This window comes from Columba livia, chromosome 19 (genome assembly GCF_036013475.1).
Source record: "Columba livia isolate bColLiv1 breed racing homer chromosome 19, bColLiv1.pat.W.v2, whole genome shotgun sequence".
Classification (NCBI taxonomy): domain Eukaryota; kingdom Metazoa; phylum Chordata; class Aves; order Columbiformes; family Columbidae; genus Columba; species Columba livia.
In genome coordinates, this window is record NC_088620.1 from 10,405,390 (window position 1) to 10,422,805 (window position 17,416).

Below are 17,416 nucleotides of genomic sequence, written 5' to 3' on the forward strand. Positions count from 1 at the left end.
GATTGCAAGATTGTTTACTTCAGTCAGTATTTGTTCACCGTAGCCATCCTTAGGATTCCTGAGTTCATATTCTGGAGCGTCCAGAACTCTCTGGCCCGTATCGTTCCAGTAACATTTCACTTGGGCTGAGTCCCAGGTGCACTGTGCTGCCAGCAGTGATGGATGGCCACCACCTTTCCCAGGCAGAAACGGGTCTGTTCCCATACGTCAGGAACTCCAAGAGCACCAGGAGCGTACCTCCACATTGTCTCACCACACTTGTGCCTCAGTTTCCCCACCTTCCATGCACTTACACTATGGGGCATTGTTCTTGGCAGAGCTATGGAACATGGGAGGATTGCCTCAGTGCCCCATCTCGCTGCACTTGCACAATGGGAATTGTTTTCCCCAAATCACACCTGAGCGCCCTGGTAGCTGGATGGTGGGGTGGCCGAGGAGGGCAGGGGCTGCAGCCCCAGCAGAAGGCCTGGACATGGTGCTGCCAGGCTGAGATTCCAGCAGGATGCTACTCCTGCCCCAACCCTGCTCCTGCCTTTGCTTTCCGTTCTGCTCATTTGTTATCTGCCTGGGGGATGATTCATCTCATCTGCCTGCTGGCAGCAAGGAGCCGAACTTTGGCATTTCTGCAGAAAGGCAGGTGTCTCTCGTCATCAAAAAAACATTGTAAAAGGCAGCACATGGGGAAATGCCCATTACTTTTCTCATGTACAGTGACGATTTTATTGTTTGTCTCCCAGATAAGGGTTGGTGATGATGACGGGAACTCGAGGGAGAGTCAACACTGCTCAGTGCTACCGGAGATGGCCCTGGAGACCTTGCAGGGCCAGCAGGGCACGAGGAGAGGCCTTTTCCTCGAGAGCCAGGGTGCCCCACCTCACCCATCCACTGCCTGCCAGGGGAACTCCCCGGATACATGAGGGGGGCCCTGGGAGCTGCCCCTGACATGTCCCAGCAACGTTCCCAAACCACCCCGTGTTGGAAAGGGAGGGTGAGACATCTGCCAGGCACAGACGTGGCGTGCAGCTGGGCCAGAGGAGCCTCGTGCAGCAGAGCAGGGGGCTGCTGCCACCCCCACCTCGCAGGGCTCCCCACGCCTGGGCAGAGCCCCTGACCCATCTCCTGGGCCAGCACCTCCCCCCAGTCCCAGCACCACTGCCCCTCGGCTGGCGCTGGCCGTGAGTGACACAGACACGTCCTGGGATGGGTCAGGACATGTTCTGCTGCGGCTGTAACCAGCCCCGTGATGATCCCATTGCTGCTGGATCCTCCTTCTCCCTCCCTGCCCCACCATCTCCAGCCACTCTGTGTCACTATGGTCCCCACATCCCCAGCAATGAGCCCCTGCCCCACACAGCCACCACCACCTCCCTCCTAGAGCACCTCCAACCAGCAGCGAAGGGAAAGGAAAACCACACAGCACACAGCTACAGGGAGGATTTTTTAAAGCCTGTGACGGTTCCAGCTCAGCAGGCTGCCCCACACAGGTGCCCCACATTGCAAGTCCCAGCTCCTGGACAGGTGAGGACAATTCCTCCTGCAGCTCCTCACACCAGAGCAGCAGCAGGGCTAAGTGGCTCCAGCAGCCTCTGCAGCCAGTGCTGCTAAACCCTCTCATAACCGGAGAGGTTTTTCTGGCAGCATGTGACTGTGAGCAGGCAGAAGATGAGGATGAGCATGACGGCCAGTAAAACTGTGGCTGCAATCCAGTTGCTTCTCTGGAGCCCTATGACTCTCTGGGGAGTCTCTGAGGGAATCATGTTGGTGAGATTGAGCATGTAGCCCAGAGTCCAGCCCACGTCTACATTAGCGACCTGTGCAGACAAAAAGGAAGAGAGGCTACAAGGTACCAGGCAAGCCAGAGAGCTAGACAAGACCTTTGCTGTTGCACCCCCAGGTCACAGAATCATAGAATCATAGTATAGTTTGTGTTGAAGGGACTTTCCCAGCTCATCCAGTGCCACCCCTGCCATGAGCAGGGACACTGGCTCCCCCCGCATCCCCTGATCCCCACTCAGGCAGGGGCAAGGTGGGCACCACCATTTCACAGCACAAAGTGGAAGCTGGGGGCTGCCAACCACTCTCCTACCTGCTGGACAAAGTGGATGTTAGGCCATGTTGTGTCATTGAATTTGTAGCCTTGCAGGAGAAGGCTGAGGGTGTAGGTGCTGGCTGCACAGGTATCGCGAAGGTGGGTCCTGTTCATGGTGGGGAACTCCTTCCGCACCTGCAGCGGTGGAAGAGCAGAGGGGCTGCTGGCACAGAGCAGAGCTTGGGGCAGGTAACGGCCCCACGGTGCAGCTGGGAGCAAAGACGGGGAGTGCCTGGGCTTGGGGGGCAAGGAAGGGCCAGGCGGCTGCAGGCTGCTCTCCCAGCTCTGCCTGCCCAGAGATCTCTGTGCAGCAGAGGATGAGCTGTGCACGAGCCCTCAGGCAAAACATGGGCAGGGGCTGGGATCTCCTAGGTGGGATCTCACCTTCTCCCAGCTGCTGTTGCAGAATTGCCAGATAGAGGCATTGACTGTGCTCAGGGACTGCACTCCAGTCAGGTTCAGAAAGTGAAGGTTGTAATAAAGCCCTGAAAAGGCCTGCGGGTGTACAAGAGCAAAGGCAGCAGGTTAGTGAAGCACCCAGGCCACTGCCACCCCCGGGCCCTCCCTCTGGCTGCTCCGCAGGGGTCCCCAAGGCCACTCCTCAGCACTGCAGGGTGATGTGGGCCGACCCGCTGGGAGGGAGCCCTGGGGCTGCTCCCCACAGCGACAGAGGCTGGTGCTGTGACAAGAGGCCAGGGTCTGCCTGGCAGGCTGGGGAGCACCCTGCCTGTCTCCATGCATCAGGCATGTTCCAGCTTTCAGGGCTGGCACTATTCACACTTTCCTCCTACAGCAGTTTTCCCGGGGTCCTGGCCAGCCCCTGGTGCCCCAAAACCCCACACCCCCACCACAGCCACACCGACGGAGGCTCCTTACAAAGAACTGTCCCCGCACAGGTGGCTGATAAACCCCGTTGAACCCGCATGTCCTGTTGGCCCCACAGCTGATGTTGAAGAGTTTCTGGACAGCGATGCTGCACGCCACTGGGTCCCCTGTCCCCGTCACCGTGAGGACCTGCGCAGGGCTGGATGTGTTTGGTGCATGGACACAGGGACTGTTGTAGAGTTCTGCTGTGGTGACGTTCTCCTGGTATTCGCTGGGGTAGCAGGGGTGTGATATGTGCTGGGAAGACAGGTTGCCCTGGAGAGAGCAGGAGCCATTAGCATCACCCTTGCACTGAGGATGAGGATGGAAAGGAGACAAAGCCCACAGACAGCCCCTGTTCCCACACTCAGGTGCAGGACACTGGGATGCTGGCGCCACCACCCAGGGAGTCTCATCCATGGGACACAGACACAGAATCCTGGCGATAAGCATGGCACGACCCCACTGTGGTCAGGGATCAGCAACACTGACGAGTCGCATGGCCAAGGCCTTGTGGTTTTGTACCCTGTGCTGCATGTGGACCCATTTTGTCCCCACTCCTCCTTTGCAGGATCACCAGACTCAGGGCAGAGCCAAGGCTGAGAAGCCATTTATTCAAAACCAAAGCAAACACTGATTTCTCTTTGCACCACGGTCTTTTGCCCATTCCAGCCAGCACGAACCAGTACTGAGTCCTTACCCACAGCCAAACTACAGATATGAGTATTCCCTGTGCAGCAACAACACCTCCTTGTACTCTCCCATGCCCATCGCTTTACTGCTATAGACCAGCATGTTTGGATTTCTACCCACAAAACCAACTTATCCATTGCCTTACTGGTGCTAAAAAGTCTCGCTGGGTCTTCCCAACCTCCCAGCACCCAGCAGGTTCCATTCTCCAGGACTGGCCCCTTACAGCCCTCTGTGGCTGAGCTGACACAGGCCCTCCGTCTGGACAGGGACGCAGATCTGGCGGGCAAAACGGCCCCCACCATCCTGGCAGCAGCCGTGGCCAGGCGTTCTGCTTTGGGGTGTCCATCTCCATCTGGGCTCAGTCCTGCCCTGCAGCTGGGACACCCCTGGGATGGCTCCTGCCATGGTGTCCCTGTTGTACCCACCATCCTCACTGGGGGCTGCGCAAAGGCACCCAGCCCAGCGCCCCCTGGCCCAGCGCGGTGAGATCAGGGCTCAGGCTGCGGCGGAAAAGCAAAAGGCTGGAGCTGGTTACCTGGTGTAAGGATGCCACCAGCATCTTCAGGGCTTGCTTTTGCCCATAGCAGAGGTAGCTGTGGGTGTAAATGGAGTAGTTGGTCCCGTACAGCCGAAGGAGGGCTCTTGTGCTGCTGTCTTCTGTGGTGGTCCCAGGAAGGAATGTGATCTGGGTTGAAGCCCCACCAAGGTCCAGAGCGCCCACTAAATCTTCTGCCGGTGGGTGGGTCCACTGGCCTGTGAAGGAGAACTGCCCCACACCAGGAGTTACCCAGGGGGACCCAGCATGGGGCAACCACAGCCCAGACCATGGCACAGCAGGGAGGGGGACACCCTCTGCCCAATGCCCCAGCCCGCACCTTGACAAGGGTCTCCAGGAGGTAGTTGACAGTGATCCAGCCAAAGGAACCCTCCTCGTTCCCCGTCAGGATCCGAGCTCCGCGGAAGTCCACGGGGTACTCGCCAATGGCTTTGGTGATCTCAGCGAAGACCTGATCGGCCTTGGTGCTGTTCTGCTCCCTGCGCAGGGAAGGAGATAAACCCCATGCAGTGCAGGAGGCGATGGCCGGGGAGCTTTCAGCGCAGGGCGAACAGCAAGAGGCTGCCGCCTTCTGCTGAGGAGCGGAGCTGCCCAGAGACAGGCACACCCCCTCCATCGCTGCCCTGCCCGCGGTGCCTCTCCTGCAGCCGCCAAATCCCTCGGCCGCTGTGCTGGGATTCTCCCTAAACCGCGGCCTGCGGGCTCGGCCTGGGCACGTGCGAAGGTTCAGGCAAGTCTGGCCCAGGAGGCTGATCCAGCCCTGGGGCTGCTGCCAGGCTGGTGCTGGGGGTTTCCCCACGGGCACAGCTGCAGATCCCTTGGACACCCCGGCAGACGCAGACATGGATGTTCTGCCCATCGCCGTGGCCTGCGCGGGCAGCAGTGCCCTGTGCCCCCGGCCCCCATGTCCCCAGCCCCCCGTGTCCCCAGATCCCCGTCCCAGCCCCCCGCACCGGCTCCGATGCACAAACACAAGGTTGCTGGGGCGGGGGGAGGAGGTGGTCGGCTCTGGGCAGGGCCGCTACCTCAGCAGCCGCATCCCCGCTGTGGCCCCCAGGTAGGTGGGGGTGTCCCGCTGCTGCTCTATCGGGACGATCTTCATGGCCTTGTCCAGGCAGGGCTTCAGGCTGGCTCCAGCCCCAGCCGGGTCGTCTGCGTAGCTGGAGATGCCGGGTCCTGCAAGAGGGCAGCGGGGATGGAGCGAGCTCAGTGACAGACAGAGCTTCCTCCCATTGCCCAGGCCAGGGAGCTCTCTGGATCTTCTTGGCAATACCCAGGTGTCCCTGTCACAGACGCTGTGTTTGGTGCCGTACAGATACCAAAAAGGGAACTGCTGACCCAAAGAGCAGTTTGGAACCATTTACAAAAACCAGCAGAAACCCAGTAATGTTTAGGGACTTCTGCAGAGGTTTTAGGAGGCCCCGTGGGAACATGAACCTGCATGTTATGAAAGTAGCTGTGAAGAGCTGTTGTTGGAAGAAAAGTCAAGGAAGCAGTTGCATGGGAGAAGGAGCAAACTCTGCACATCCAGCATCCCATGCTGTGAGTTGATGCACAACCACTGGCTCCAGGAACTGAGGTAACTGGCAGTCAAATTCCTTACCCAGGGACAGACACATGTGGGCACACTCACCGGACACGGTGCAGGCTTCAACCTGGGAGACGATGCCGGTGCCATTCTCCTTGTCCACAGGCCATCGGTAGATGTAAAGAGCCGTGTGTGTGGAGCCAGCATCGAACACCAGCCCGTACTGGGGAGGCAGAGGGGACACGGGGTCACATTATGCTCAGAGCTGCACCAAATGCCACGGGGGTTTCTGAGGGGTTCTGCTCTCGCCTTCCCGTGCATGAATGCAAGCAGCCCAGTTTTAAACATCCATCCTCCCTTTAGCAGCCCCGCTCCACCTCTCACCCCCCTGATTTAGCCACTCAAGGGAGTTCCAGCTCAGACAGGGAAGACGGGCAGGTCAGCAGGGTGATTTGCAGCGCAGGGGGGATCCAGTACATCCCAAAGGGCTCAGGCTGCCAAAGCTGCTCCCAGACCTTGGGAAGTGGCAAATCCCACAAACCCTGACTATTTTTTAACAGTCTGCAAAAGTCAGCAGAAAGCAAGGAAAGATGTAAACCCACCACGTGCTCTGGACAACTGAATACAGAGAAGAGAAAGTGTCTGGGGTGGAAAACAGAGCAGTCCTGGGAAAAGGGCTGCTCTTTTCTTTAACAAGGAGGTAGGACTGTGTTTTAGGAGGGGTGGTTGATCTGCCCAGTGCTACATCGATTAGGTTAAGCTCTGAAAAGCTGTGCTGGTTATAGGCAAGCAGAGAGGAAGGCAGGGCTCATGGAAGGATTAGGGGCGGAAAGGGGCTGATGGTCACTCCCAAGCTCCCCCAGGTCCCACCGGGCACCTACTTTGTTCCTTGTCGGAAGGGCAGCATCCTTGGCCGGGGTCAGGACCAGGAGGAAGGCGGCCACCCCCAGCACTCCCAGCACGGCCGCCGCGCTCCAGCCCAGCGCCCCGAGCAGGCCCGTCCGCATGCCGGCCGGGCTGTGGGGAGGGAGGGTCTGTGCCAGGGCAGCCCCAGCCCGCCTGCCCCCGCCACATCTTCCCAGCCCCTCCCGGGCTCCCCTTCTCCCGGGACCCGCACATCTCCCAGGGACACGGTGGGGACACCATGACCCTTGGCCGGCAGCAGCGCAGCCCCGGCCGAGCGGGGCTGGAGCCGGGCGCTCCTCCGCCGGCAGCGCCGGGACGGGGCAGGGCCGAAGGCTCCCTCCTGCTCGGCCCCGGGAGAGCGGCCGCGCTCCCGCTGCCCCCACCGTACCTGTGCCGGACACCCTGCTCTCCTTCCTCGGGCGAGAGAGCACCGAGCCCGCTGCTCCCGCTGCTCCCGCTGCCCGCACCCCCGGGCACAGCCCCGGGGCAGCCCTGCCCGCCCTGCCCGCGCCCGGCCCCGCGGTGCAAAGCGAAAGTGCGGCCTGGGCCGGGCTCGGATGTCCGGGTTGGGGCCCGGCCGGGCCGGGGCGGGGGCTCGGCGCTGCCTGCGGGGCCGGCGGCAGCTACTGCCTGCGCCTCTGCCCCTGCCCGCACCCCGGCCTGCATGCCCGGGGGTGGGCACAGACAGGAGCCGGGCCACGAGGATGGGTCCCTGGCTGTGGGGACAGTTGGGACCCTGGACGTGGGGACAGGTGGATCCCTGGCTGTGGGGATGGGTCCCTTGTGGGGCCAGACAGGACACCGGCCGTGAGGATGGGTCCCTGGCTCTGGGAGTGGGTTCCTGGCCATGGGGACAGATGGGACCCTGGCCATGGGGACTGGTGGACCCTGGCTGTGAGGATGAGTCTGTGACTGTGGAATCAGGGGGCCAGGTCCCTGGCTGTGGAGATCAGGTTACTCTCTAGCTGTGGGGACAAGCTCCTGGCCATGTAGGTGTGTTCCCAGCCATGAGGGCGAGTCTGGATCTGCCAAGTCCCTCCTGTGTCTGTGCTGGCCCCTCCGCCAGCCTGTCAGTGCCTGCGCTGGGGCAGCGTGGGGCACGGCAGAGCCCGGTGACAGCAGGGCTGCGCGCTGGCACGCTTGGCCCATGCTTTACCTTGCTGGGTGTTTCTGCAGCAGGTCTGGACAGGGATGTTTGTGGGGCTCTCAGATCCCAGCCGCTGCCCTCACCCCGGGCCCAGTCGGCTCACAGGCTCCCCGAGGAGCAGAGGGGCCGCCCCCTGCTGAACCCCACCAGGTCCCCCCCACACCCCGTGGCTGGAGCTCTCCCCAGCAGAGCTGCTCCTCCAGCAGCGAAGTGGTTAACACCAGACACCACTTCCACCCAGCTCTCCAGCCTCGGCCTCGCTGCCTCCTGGCCAAGCGCTCTCCTGGGCAGGTTGCTGGTCCAGAGCCAAGGGGAGGGCCAGAGCGGGGGACTTGGGACAGCCTTTGTCCCAGGAGCGGGCTCTGTGCTCCAGGTACGCGCTGACACGGGGCGAGCGCGGCTGTGCTGGCAGCAGCAGCCAGGAGAGCTCCGGTGAGCTGCGGGCTGGGGAAGGGGCTGGGGAGCCCCTCTGCTTGCTGGGGTGGTGGGGGTCTCGGAGCTGGGGGTGCCCCAGGCAGCAGCAGAGCCAGGTGCTGGGGATAAACACTCTCCATGGGCTGGAGGGGCAGGAGGGAGAGGGCTGGGACAGCTGCTCGCTGCATGAGGTGCCCAAGGGGGCAGAGGGTCAGGGAGGGGACATGGACAGGGCATGGAGAGCACTGCTGAGCCCCGGTGCTGGTGGGAGGCAGGGGACTGCTCTGCCTGGTAAAGATGCTCCCAGCATGCACGCTTATCCTCTTATAATCTTAAGTGCCTTTTTGACTTCCATATCCTAAAAGTGCATGGTGGGCAAGTCAGCTTCCCATTTTCCTGAGCAACAGCCAGTTTAGATCCAGCAATGCCTCTGCACCGTTCCTCCTGCATGTCGCAGCCCCCTCTGTCCCTCCCTACGAGGGACACTGCATGGCGAGGGACATCCCGCGGATGTTTGTAGAGCGCTTGGGTGGGCACGGTCGTACGCAAACAAGTGCAGCAGCAGCCCAGGGGCTGTGCACAGCTGTGACCCTTCCACACATTGCAATGGCCAGGCCCTGCTCCTTGCGGTGCTGTGCAGCAACGTGCCTCTTCTTTAGCTCTGGAGGCATCACCACCACCTTCCCGTCCCTGCTGCTCAACTGAACCAGCAGCAGGTAGCAGTGCTGGCCAGCCGCAAGGTGCCACTGAAACACCGGGCAGATCAATCAGCTTCTCACGTGCCTCTCATCATGTTTTTCACCCTCTGGGCTCCCTGCCCTTCTCTCATCCCCAGGCCCCGCTGGCTCTGTGCTGCTTGCAGATGTTGCCTCCTGCCAAGTCAAAATGGAAATTAGTCCCTACCTGAGCAGGTGAAGTTCATTTCCCACCCCCTGCCACGTGCAAGACAGTGCAGTTTATCACCATTTTGTATTGTTCCATCGCACAGTGCCTGGGACAGGACTTTCCAGGATGTGGACTGGGCTGGGGGTTTTTGCTGCTGCTTTGTTACCTGGAATAAGGAATCACATCCCAATGACACAGCTATATCTGGGCAAGCTCTAGCAGGGCTGATAGGACTGGAGATGTGACAATACAGGAATTCATTCATTGATCCATGTGATCCCCCCTGGCTACCACACAGGGGAGGGGACCTGGCTGTGAGATAAGGTCTGATAAGGGTTTCCTGGAATCCTGTGTCCCATGACACGTGCCAGAAGAGAACAACTACTATCCCTCACTATACATCTCATGTCCCACAGGAGATTGGTCACCCACGTTCGTCACTGGAGATGCTGACTGTAAAACAGAAATCAGCATCTTCTTCAGCTTTGCCAAAGGTCTTTCCTCTCCTATTCAAGCTGCCAGCCTGGTCTGGCCAAAGGCCAAAGGAATTTCTATGTGTTTTTATGTGCTCAGAAGATAAATGAGTAGCCAAGTGACAGCCCACGGGTGCCACCTCAAAGCAGAGGTTGGGTTAAGCCGTTTCTCTAGGCTGTGTCCAGTGGCGCAGAGCAGGGAGAGCTGTCATGTGCAAACCACATCTGGAGCAGCTGTGCAGTGCTGAGCATGTGGCCGCATCAGCTGCCACGTGCTGAGGCTGTTGCAGGGAACCAGACGCTTTGCTTTGCTTCTCCGCTGCAATTCTCACTGGTGCCTCAGGGATGGTTCTGCCGAGCACTGAGCTCCAGCCGGATGAGGGCGGGTGCAGAACTTGCTCCGTTCCGCACTGGCCTTGGCTGCCCATGCAACGCTATCGCTGTCAGCATGCCAGCTTGGCTATGGGCTGTGTGTACCCAGCTCAGCAGGAGTTTTCTGCCTCTGCCCTTCTGCCTGCCCTTGGGACTGCAGGCTTGGAGATCTCCTGCAGACAAGGACACTGGTCCCGTGTGTCTGCTTACCTGCTGTGGCATCACCAAGAGCTGAGGAGAGTTGGGCCAGACAGGTCACATGTGCCTGGAGATGCCATTCCCTTGTGTGGAGCAGCCAGAACCCTCGCAAGGGCAGTCTGGAACTGCTGGGCAACAGATGTGACCAGATGGTCCTGTCTGGTGGGATGGGTTTTGCAAGGGAGCAGGGTATGGTGGCATGTGGGTGCCAGAGGGATGCAGCTCTGCATGCGTCCCTGGAGGGGATGGCCACACTGGGAACCTGCCAGGACATGGTCCCGCTCCCACTCTGGGTCTCCTGTTCGGCTCTGCTTCCCCAGGCGATGCTGCTGGGACAGGAGATGCTGACCTGCCAGTTTGAGCAGGGCAGAGGGATGGGGCATGCAGAGAGGGGCCTGAAGGGCTGCAGTTGAGAAGGCAGGGCTGAAAAAGCCACGCTGAAAACCCACCAGGGAGGGGGTGTTCAGAAGGAGAGGGTGTCCCAGCCTTGAGACTGCCTAGACCCTCCCATAAGAGCAGCCATGTACTGGAGCACAGCTTCAAGCCCAAGTTAGGGAAGGGGAAAGTCCCATCTTGACAGGTCCCATAACTATCCATGAGATTTGCATTTCAAAACTGGCCTTGCAAATGCAGAGATGTGAGCACGTGGTTGGGGCTGTTCTTGCAGGTTGGAGGAGGAATGGACTACAAAGCCAAGGCCGTTGCAGGTCTCCTGGCAGCCACCTGTGTCTTCAGCATCATTGCCCTCATTCTGAGTGTTGTGCAGGTGAAGAACGTGTTCCTGCCTCCCAGCACCAAGGTAGGGTCCTTGGGAGGTGCGCAGCTCCCAGCTCTCGCTGAGTGCTGGCTGCCCCTTGGTATTGGACTTTCCACAAGTTTCAGGCAGGCTGTGGTGTTTGTCACCAAGATGGGGACAAACTCCCACATAAGCTGGCTTGCCAAGGTGGGTCTGGCAGAGTTTGGTCACTGTGATTGACCCTACAGCGTTTTCATCGCAGAGCATTGCCAGCTCAAAGGGTGTGTGATGGAGCCTTGTCCCTGACACAGCTGGTGACTGCAGTGCCACAGGGCTTTCCCTGCACTGGGGACACTGTTTGGTGACTCGAGTTTCCCCTGCGCACCAGGGGCTCTGCTGACTCTCCTGGAGCTCCCCTCGCCTTGCGGCGGGTGACGCTGCTCTGCACCCCCTGACACCCCGTGTCCCCTCTGCCTTCCCAGTACGGGCTGGTGTTCGACGCCGGCTCCACACACACGGCTCTCTACATCTACCAGTGGCCTGGGGACAAGGAGAACGGCACCGGCATCGTCTCCCAGGTGGAGGCCTGTGCCGTGTCCGGTGAGTGTGCCAGGATGTGTCTGTCCCTTTCCACTGCCCCTGCTCAGCTGGGGGACATGGGGACTGGTCAGCCAGGGTGGCTGTCCTGCAACACCAAGGCGAGTTGGCTGGCTCATGCCAGGGATGGTAAATGGTAAATGCCCCAAGGGCACTTATTTATTGGGCATTTATAAATATATGAAGGTGCTGTTTGGCTTCTGCACAAGGACTGGTCCCTCTGGAGGGTGGGACCAGGCTAGCAAGGAGAGGTGAGGTCAGCTGGATGGTCCACGGAGCTGGGATGGGACTGGCAAAGGCCACCAGGCCAGGGCAGAGGTGCCTGCGCAGGGGGCAGCAGGGCTCAGAACTCGCCTCAACCACAGATCCAGGCTCTGCGGCAGCTGCATGGCAGTTACTGGTTAACTGCAAAGGTCTGGCAAAGGACAAAGTGTAATGGAGAGGATGCATGAGCTAATGGCAATAATGGTGTGCAGAGCTCAGTGGAGGGTAAATAGTGATATTTCCACCCCAAAGCCTGTCCCTACCCACCGCAGGACCATGCTGGGTGCTCAGATCCAGTGCCAGCCTCTAAAAATAGGAACTCAAACAAGCTGTGCAGAGGGCACTTCTGCGTGTGCGTATCGGCTCCACACACCCTCCCAGCAGGGCAAAGGAGAGCCTGACCCTTCCCCAGGGAAATAAGGAACGGCTCTGTTTGCCGACCAAGTCCTGTGGGACCGGCTGGCTGCCTTCGGGCAGTTTGACCTCCCTGGGATTATGCATGTGCCCAACATCACAGGGCTCACACCACAGCCCTCGCCATCCATCCAGGGCAAGAACTCCCTCAGCGTGCCATGGCTGTGGCGTGTGAGCAGTCTCCAGGCACGCAAGCTCTGAGCGCTGCCCTCCGAGGGACACCCTCGGCAAGGCCAGGACTAGTCTGGGTGTGCAGGAAAACCCCGGGGCCCTTTGGGGTGGACGTGTCCCAGGTTGCCCTGTCCCTCCTGGCTGGCACTGAGCTTGCTCCATCCCCGCTGCCCTCTTGCAGGACCCGGCATCTCCAGCTACGCAGACGACCCCGCTGGGGCTGGAGCCAGCCTGAAGCCCTGCCTGGACAAGGCCATGGAGATCGTCCCGGCAGAGCAGCAGCGGGACACCCCCACCTACCTGGGGGCCACAGCGGGGATGCGGCTGCTGAGGTAGCGGCCCTGCCCAGAGCCGACCACCTCCTCCCCCTGCCCCAGCAACCTTGTGTTTGTGCATCGGAGCCAGTGCCGGGGGGCTGGGACGGGGATCTGGGGACACGGGGGGCTGGGGACATGGCGGCCGGGGGCACAGGGCACTGCTGCCCGCGCAGGCCACGGCGATGGGCAGAACATCCATGTCTGCATCCGCCGGGGTGTCCAAGGGATCTGCAGCTGTGCCCGTGGGGAAACCCCCAGCACCAGCCTGGCAGCAGCCCCAGGGCTGGATCAGCCTCCTGGGCCAGACTTGCCTGAACCTTCCCACGTGCCCAGGCCGAGCCCGTAGGCCGCGGTTTAGGGAGAATCCCAGCACAGCGGCCGAGGGATTTGGCGGCTGCAGGAGAGGCACCGCGGGCAGGGCAGCGATGGAGGGGGTGTGCCTGTCTCTGGGCAGCTCCGCTCCTCAGCAGAAGGCGGCAGCCTCTTGCTGTTCACCCTGCGCTGAAAGCTCCCCGGCCATCGCCTCCTGCACTGCATGGGGTTTATCTCCTTCCCTGCGCAGGGAGCAGAACAGCACCAAGGCCGATCAGGTCTTCGCTGAGATCGCCAAAGCCATTGGCGAGTACCCCGTGGACTTCCGCGGAGCTCGGATTCTGACGGGGAACGAGGAGGGTTCCTTTGGCTGGATCACCGTCAACTACCTCCTGGAGACCCTTGTCAAGGTGCGGGCTGGGGCACTGGGCATGAGTGAGCACGATATGAGCTACACCCAGGTTTCTTTATCCCCAGATGACAGAAAAATGTAGTTTTAGGGAACTAGTCATCCAAATAGACGTAGCCTGTTGTTGTGAACTGCACACTCAACTCCACTGATGTGATTACTAGAATCAAAGGTGTTCGTGTCCAGCTCAGCCTGGCCCTGTGCTCTCTGCTTACATACAGGTCAATTTTGGTATCACAGGGATGCAGCATTACCAGGCGCCAAATGAACGGTTATTCTTTCCCTACTCAAAGTCCCTGGATCGAAGCTGATGTGCAGCAGCCAAAGGACCAGTGTTGCATGGAGGCCTGTGTGGGCCAAGGAGGATATGGGCAGTAAGGGATTAAACAGGGAGATAGGAGAAGGAAGGTCCCTCAGGGGCTTCTGAGCCCACAGAACCTTGATGGAAGGGGCAGGGACTGTGACTCCTTCCAGTTCAGACTAACGCTTGCTGTCTTATGGGTCCAGTTTTCCTTTGCAGAGAAATGGGAACACCCACAGGACACTGAGGTTCTCGGAGCTCTGGACCTTGGAGGTGCCTCGACACAAATCACCTTCCAGCCTGGAGTCACCATTGAGGACAAGAACACCTCCGTCTCCTTCCGGCTGTACGGCACCAACTACTCCCTGTACACCCACAGCTACCTCTGCTACGGGCAGACCCAGGCCCTGAAGATGCTGCTGGCAGCTCTGCACCAGGTACCACAGCCACCGCTCGCCAGCGGCTGCTCAACCATTTCCTTTTGCCATGAAAAACGTCTTCCAAAAATGTTGGGCATGCCTGTGGAAAAGGCATTAGGGAATTGAGAATTTATACAAATTCAAAAACCTGAAAGAGACTTTGAATTTTTCTGCGGAATCAAAAACTTCTCTCTCATATAGGTGGAAGGTGGTGGTGGTTCCCTTACAGGGCTCCCTTCTCCGCAAATGCTGTCATGTCATGGCATTTTTCAACATTTCCCAAGCCCGGCTATATCCTCAGCTCCTTCCCTGTCCCCTCAGGCATGGGCATGAAGTGTTTCCTTGGCTGGGTAGTTCGCAAGTATCAGCTTCATTGAAACACAAGTGGTTTAAAAGGCCATCAAGTCCTCTACTGGACAATAGATGCAACATCCAGGTAGGAGAGGACGCCTGGCCGTGCTTGTCGAGTCTCCAGTCTTTATGGCCCTACATGCGGCAGCAGGTGTGGCAGAGGACTGAGACTCCACACAGCTCAGTGCAGAGCTGACAGAGAACTGCTCATGATGAGCAGATTAACTCACCCTTCCTCAATTTCTGCCCAGGAGAGGACTCCCAGCACACCTCCTGCACAGCACTCTGCCGCTAACCAGCGTCCTCCTGTCTCACCCCGGGCAGAGCTCACAGCCCAGTGCTGTGGGGACGGGGGTGCTAGGGGGCGTGCGGGGGGATGCGCCTTTGGTTCTTTCTGGGCTGGGGCCTGCACGGTGCGGTGGGACAGAGTGAATGCCAAGAGCAACAAGCTCTCGGTGCAGGCAGAGGGCACACGCTGCCCTCGGGGCAGGCTGCCTTCCCATGGGGGTGCCCGGGCTGGCGGTGGCATCACCACCCAGCACAGCTCAGTGGTGGGACCAAAGGCAGGATCGGCAAAAGCCGTGAGCAGGTTAGTTTTGCAAAGGAGGGGTCCTGATTCTCCTCAAATCCTCCCAGGGTCCAGACTCTGCTTTTTGTGAATGTCTAAGCACAGGGTGGGCTGTGGGGTAGGGTTTCACTGGCATCCCATGCCCAGCCCCACTAACGGCTCCTGCTCTCTCCAGGGCAACCTGTCTTCCCAGCACATATCACACCCCTGCTACCCCAACGGATACCAGGAGAACGTCACCACAGCAGAACTCTACAACAGTCCCTGTGTCCATGCACCAAACACATCCAGCCCTGCGCAGGTCCTCACGGTGACGGGGACAGGGGACCCAGTGGCGTGCAGCATCGCTGTCCAGAAACTCTTCAACATCAGCTGTGGGGCCAACAGGACGTGCGGGTTCAACGGGGTTTATCAGCCACCTGTGCGGGGACAGTTCTTTGTAAGGAGCCTCTGTCTGTGTGGCTGTGGTGGGGGAGGATGGAGGGTGGGAGCTCCTCTGCCACTGGCTGTGGGAAAGGGTGGGGAGAGAGGGGACCCCCGAGCTGGTCCCATCTGCAAATCTTCTGTGCTGGGAGGTGAGTTCTGCCTCCTGCCATGTCCCAGCGCTTCCTGAGGGAAATGGGAAGATCTTGTCCCAAGGAGCAAGCCTGACCTAGCTCAGAGTGCAAGCAGCAGCCCCAGGGCTTGTTGACCAGCTCCAAAACTTTCTGATGGACCATCAAGTGGGTGCTGGATGCAGAACCCTAGGAATTGCATGAGACTCTGTCCTAAGGCAAGAGGTGCCCCTGGGTCTTTCCTCTGGCTGAGGAAGGAGATGTAGTTTTGACCATCTCCCCTTATCCCCCAGGCCTTTGCTGGGTTCTACTACACCTTCCACTTCCTGAACCTGACCAGCCAGCAGTCTCTAAATGATGTCAAGCTCACAGTCCAGGACTTCTGCAAGCGGCCCTGGGCAGAGGTGAGCGCCCTGCGAGGGGCAGCGGGGAGCCCTGTGCTTGTCCTGTCCCCAGGCCCTGCTGTTCCCTGGGCCAGGGAGGGTTTCTGAGCAGCTGTTTCATTCTCCATTGCACTGCGTCCCCTGTTGGCCCCACAGCTGGTGGAGACTTTCCCGCAGCAGAAGGGGAACCTACACACATACTGCTCTGTGGCCATTTACATCTTGACGCTGCTGTTCGATGGCTACAAGTTCGACGAGCACACGTGGAGCAGCATCCAGTTCAGGCGGCAGGTAACCCTGTGGGGCAGGCAACAGCGGCCACATCCCTGCCCTGACCTGATGGCACGTTGGGGAGCAGCATCCTTGGAATCTCGTGCCTGCCAGCCCATGATCTCAGCACAGCTTCACTCTTGTGTATCTGCCCCCAAACCTCTGACACCAGCTTGTTTGTCACTCTGGTGTGAACATAAGCTCATTTTAAGGGGGTCAGAGAAGAGCAGAGTGGGACTGGGCCACTTTGGTCTCTGATGTTGGGCAGAATTGACTTGAGCATCAGAGAGGTGATGGTGGCCCCATTACCCATTTTGGGCCAGAATATGATCAAATTTGAAGGAGCATGAAAGCTCAGATCCAAAATCGTGTACTGGTCACACAGGCACATCTGGTGCAGAGCAGTCACCTATGTCCAGCTACCCTTTAGCCCCGGGGAGGGGGGGACAGGAAAGCTGCCTCTGTAACTGGTCCTGGTAAGATCAGATTCACCACAGGCAGGTCCACATGTGAAATCACAGCTGGGGCAGCTCATGGGAGAGATGCCCTCACGCCAAAGCTACCGGTGCCTGGGAAAGGCACTTTTGGATGATCTCTTCTGCTTTCTCACCTCAGGCAGCGAACACTGACATCGGGTGGACACTGGGCTTCATGCTGAACTTCACCAACACGATCCCCACCGAGGCTCTGGAACACGTCAAGGGGCACCAGCCCAGCCTGTGGGCAGGCGCCGTCTCCTTCATTGTGCTGGCCATAGTGGCAGGCCTGGTGGCCGCCCTCCTCCAGTGCTTCTGGAAAAACAAGTAGCTCCCAGCCTCCTGCCCACTGAACCAGGCAGGGAAGTGGTGAAGAAGGAGGAAGGGGGAGAAGAATGAGGGCATTATACCCACCTCCATTGCTCAGGAGGTCTAAGTGGGTCATCTCTGTAAAGGTATTGAACATGACAAAGGTCTCTTGAGGTCTCCAAGTACTCCAAGAGGAAAAGGCTCTTGACTCCAGAAAAGACTTCAATCTGCCTGACAAAGGCTGACTGAGACCCAGTGGCTAGATGAAGCCAGATAAATTCAAACTAGAAATAAAATCCTTTATTTGTTTTTCAACTACAAAGGTCACTAACCAGGCCAGCACAGTTTCCTTGGTACTTCAGTCCCGCTGGGCTGCTCTCCCACCAGTCACAGGAGGCAATCAGTGGTGGAGAGCAGTGGTGGCCACCTAAACTCTGAGG

At 59.3% G+C, this 17,416-nt stretch overlaps 2 protein-coding genes across 3 annotated transcripts; one reads left to right on the forward strand and one right to left on the reverse strand.

Moving 5' to 3' along the window:
* Window positions 1–1,425: 1,425 nt before the first annotated feature.
* LOC102083693 (ectonucleoside triphosphate diphosphohydrolase 8) lies at window positions 1,426–7,211 on the reverse strand. Its single transcript, XM_065036201.1, has 10 exons — window positions 7,025–7,211; window positions 6,612–6,747; window positions 5,836–5,953; window positions 5,228–5,378; window positions 4,522–4,681; window positions 4,182–4,412; window positions 2,966–3,229; window positions 2,474–2,584; window positions 2,087–2,224; window positions 1,426–1,811 (listed from the first exon to the last, which is right to left on the reverse strand). Exons 2-10 carry the CDS (start codon window positions 6,735–6,737, stop codon window positions 1,602–1,604), a joined length of 1,509 nt encoding a protein of 502 aa, XP_064892273.1. The 5' UTR covers window positions 6,738–6,747; window positions 7,025–7,211; the 3' UTR covers window positions 1,426–1,601.
* Window positions 7,212–8,082: 871 nt separating this feature from the next.
* On the forward strand, window positions 8,083–17,291 carry ENTPD8 (ectonucleoside triphosphate diphosphohydrolase 8). Of its 2 annotated transcripts, XM_065036200.1 has the most exons (11): window positions 8,135–8,215; window positions 9,033–9,108; window positions 10,793–10,924; window positions 11,344–11,461; window positions 12,489–12,639; window positions 13,187–13,346; window positions 13,853–14,083; window positions 15,160–15,423; window positions 15,832–15,942; window positions 16,078–16,212; window positions 16,807–17,291. In XM_065036200.1, the coding sequence occupies exons 3-11, from the start codon at window positions 10,805–10,807 to the stop codon at window positions 16,996–16,998; spliced, it is 1,482 nt and encodes a 493-aa protein (XP_064892272.1). In that variant the 5' UTR covers window positions 8,135–8,215; window positions 9,033–9,108; window positions 10,793–10,804; the 3' UTR covers window positions 16,999–17,291. The 2 variants fall into 2 exon arrangements, with proteins under 2 accessions (XP_005511845.2, XP_064892272.1); XM_005511788.3 differs by lacking the exon at window positions 9,033–9,108 and having other exon boundaries at window positions 8,083–8,215.
* Window positions 17,292–17,416: the final 125 nt, after the last annotated feature.

What these genes read in the sequence shown, in the direction of transcription:
- ENTPD8 (XM_005511788.3), top strand. Translation starts at nt 10,805, where the DNA reads ATGGACTACAAAGCCAAGGCCGTTGCAGGTCTCCTGGCAGCCACCTGT. An exon ending in TCCTGCCTCCCAGCACCAAG is followed by an intron (nt 10,925 to 11,343) that starts GTAGGGTCCTTG and finishes CTGCCTTCCCAG; the next exon opens with TACGGGCTGGTGTTCGACGC. An exon ending in GGAGGCCTGTGCCGTGTCCG is followed by an intron (nt 11,462 to 12,488) that starts GTGAGTGTGCCA and finishes GCCCTCTTGCAG; the next exon opens with GACCCGGCATCTCCAGCTAC.
- LOC102083693 (XM_065036201.1), bottom strand. Translation starts at nt 6,737, where the DNA reads ATGCGGACGGGCCTGCTCGGGGCGCTGGGCTGGAGCGCGGCGGCCGTG. An exon ending in TGAAGCCTGCACCGTGTCCG is followed by an intron (nt 5,379 to 5,835) that starts GTGAGTGTGCCC and finishes GCCCTCTTGCAG; the next exon opens with GACCCGGCATCTCCAGCTAC. An exon ending in GCAACAGCAGCTGGGAGAAG is followed by an intron (nt 2,225 to 2,473) that starts GTGAGATCCCAC and finishes CCACCGCTGCAG; the next exon opens with GTGCGGAAGGAGTTCCCCAC.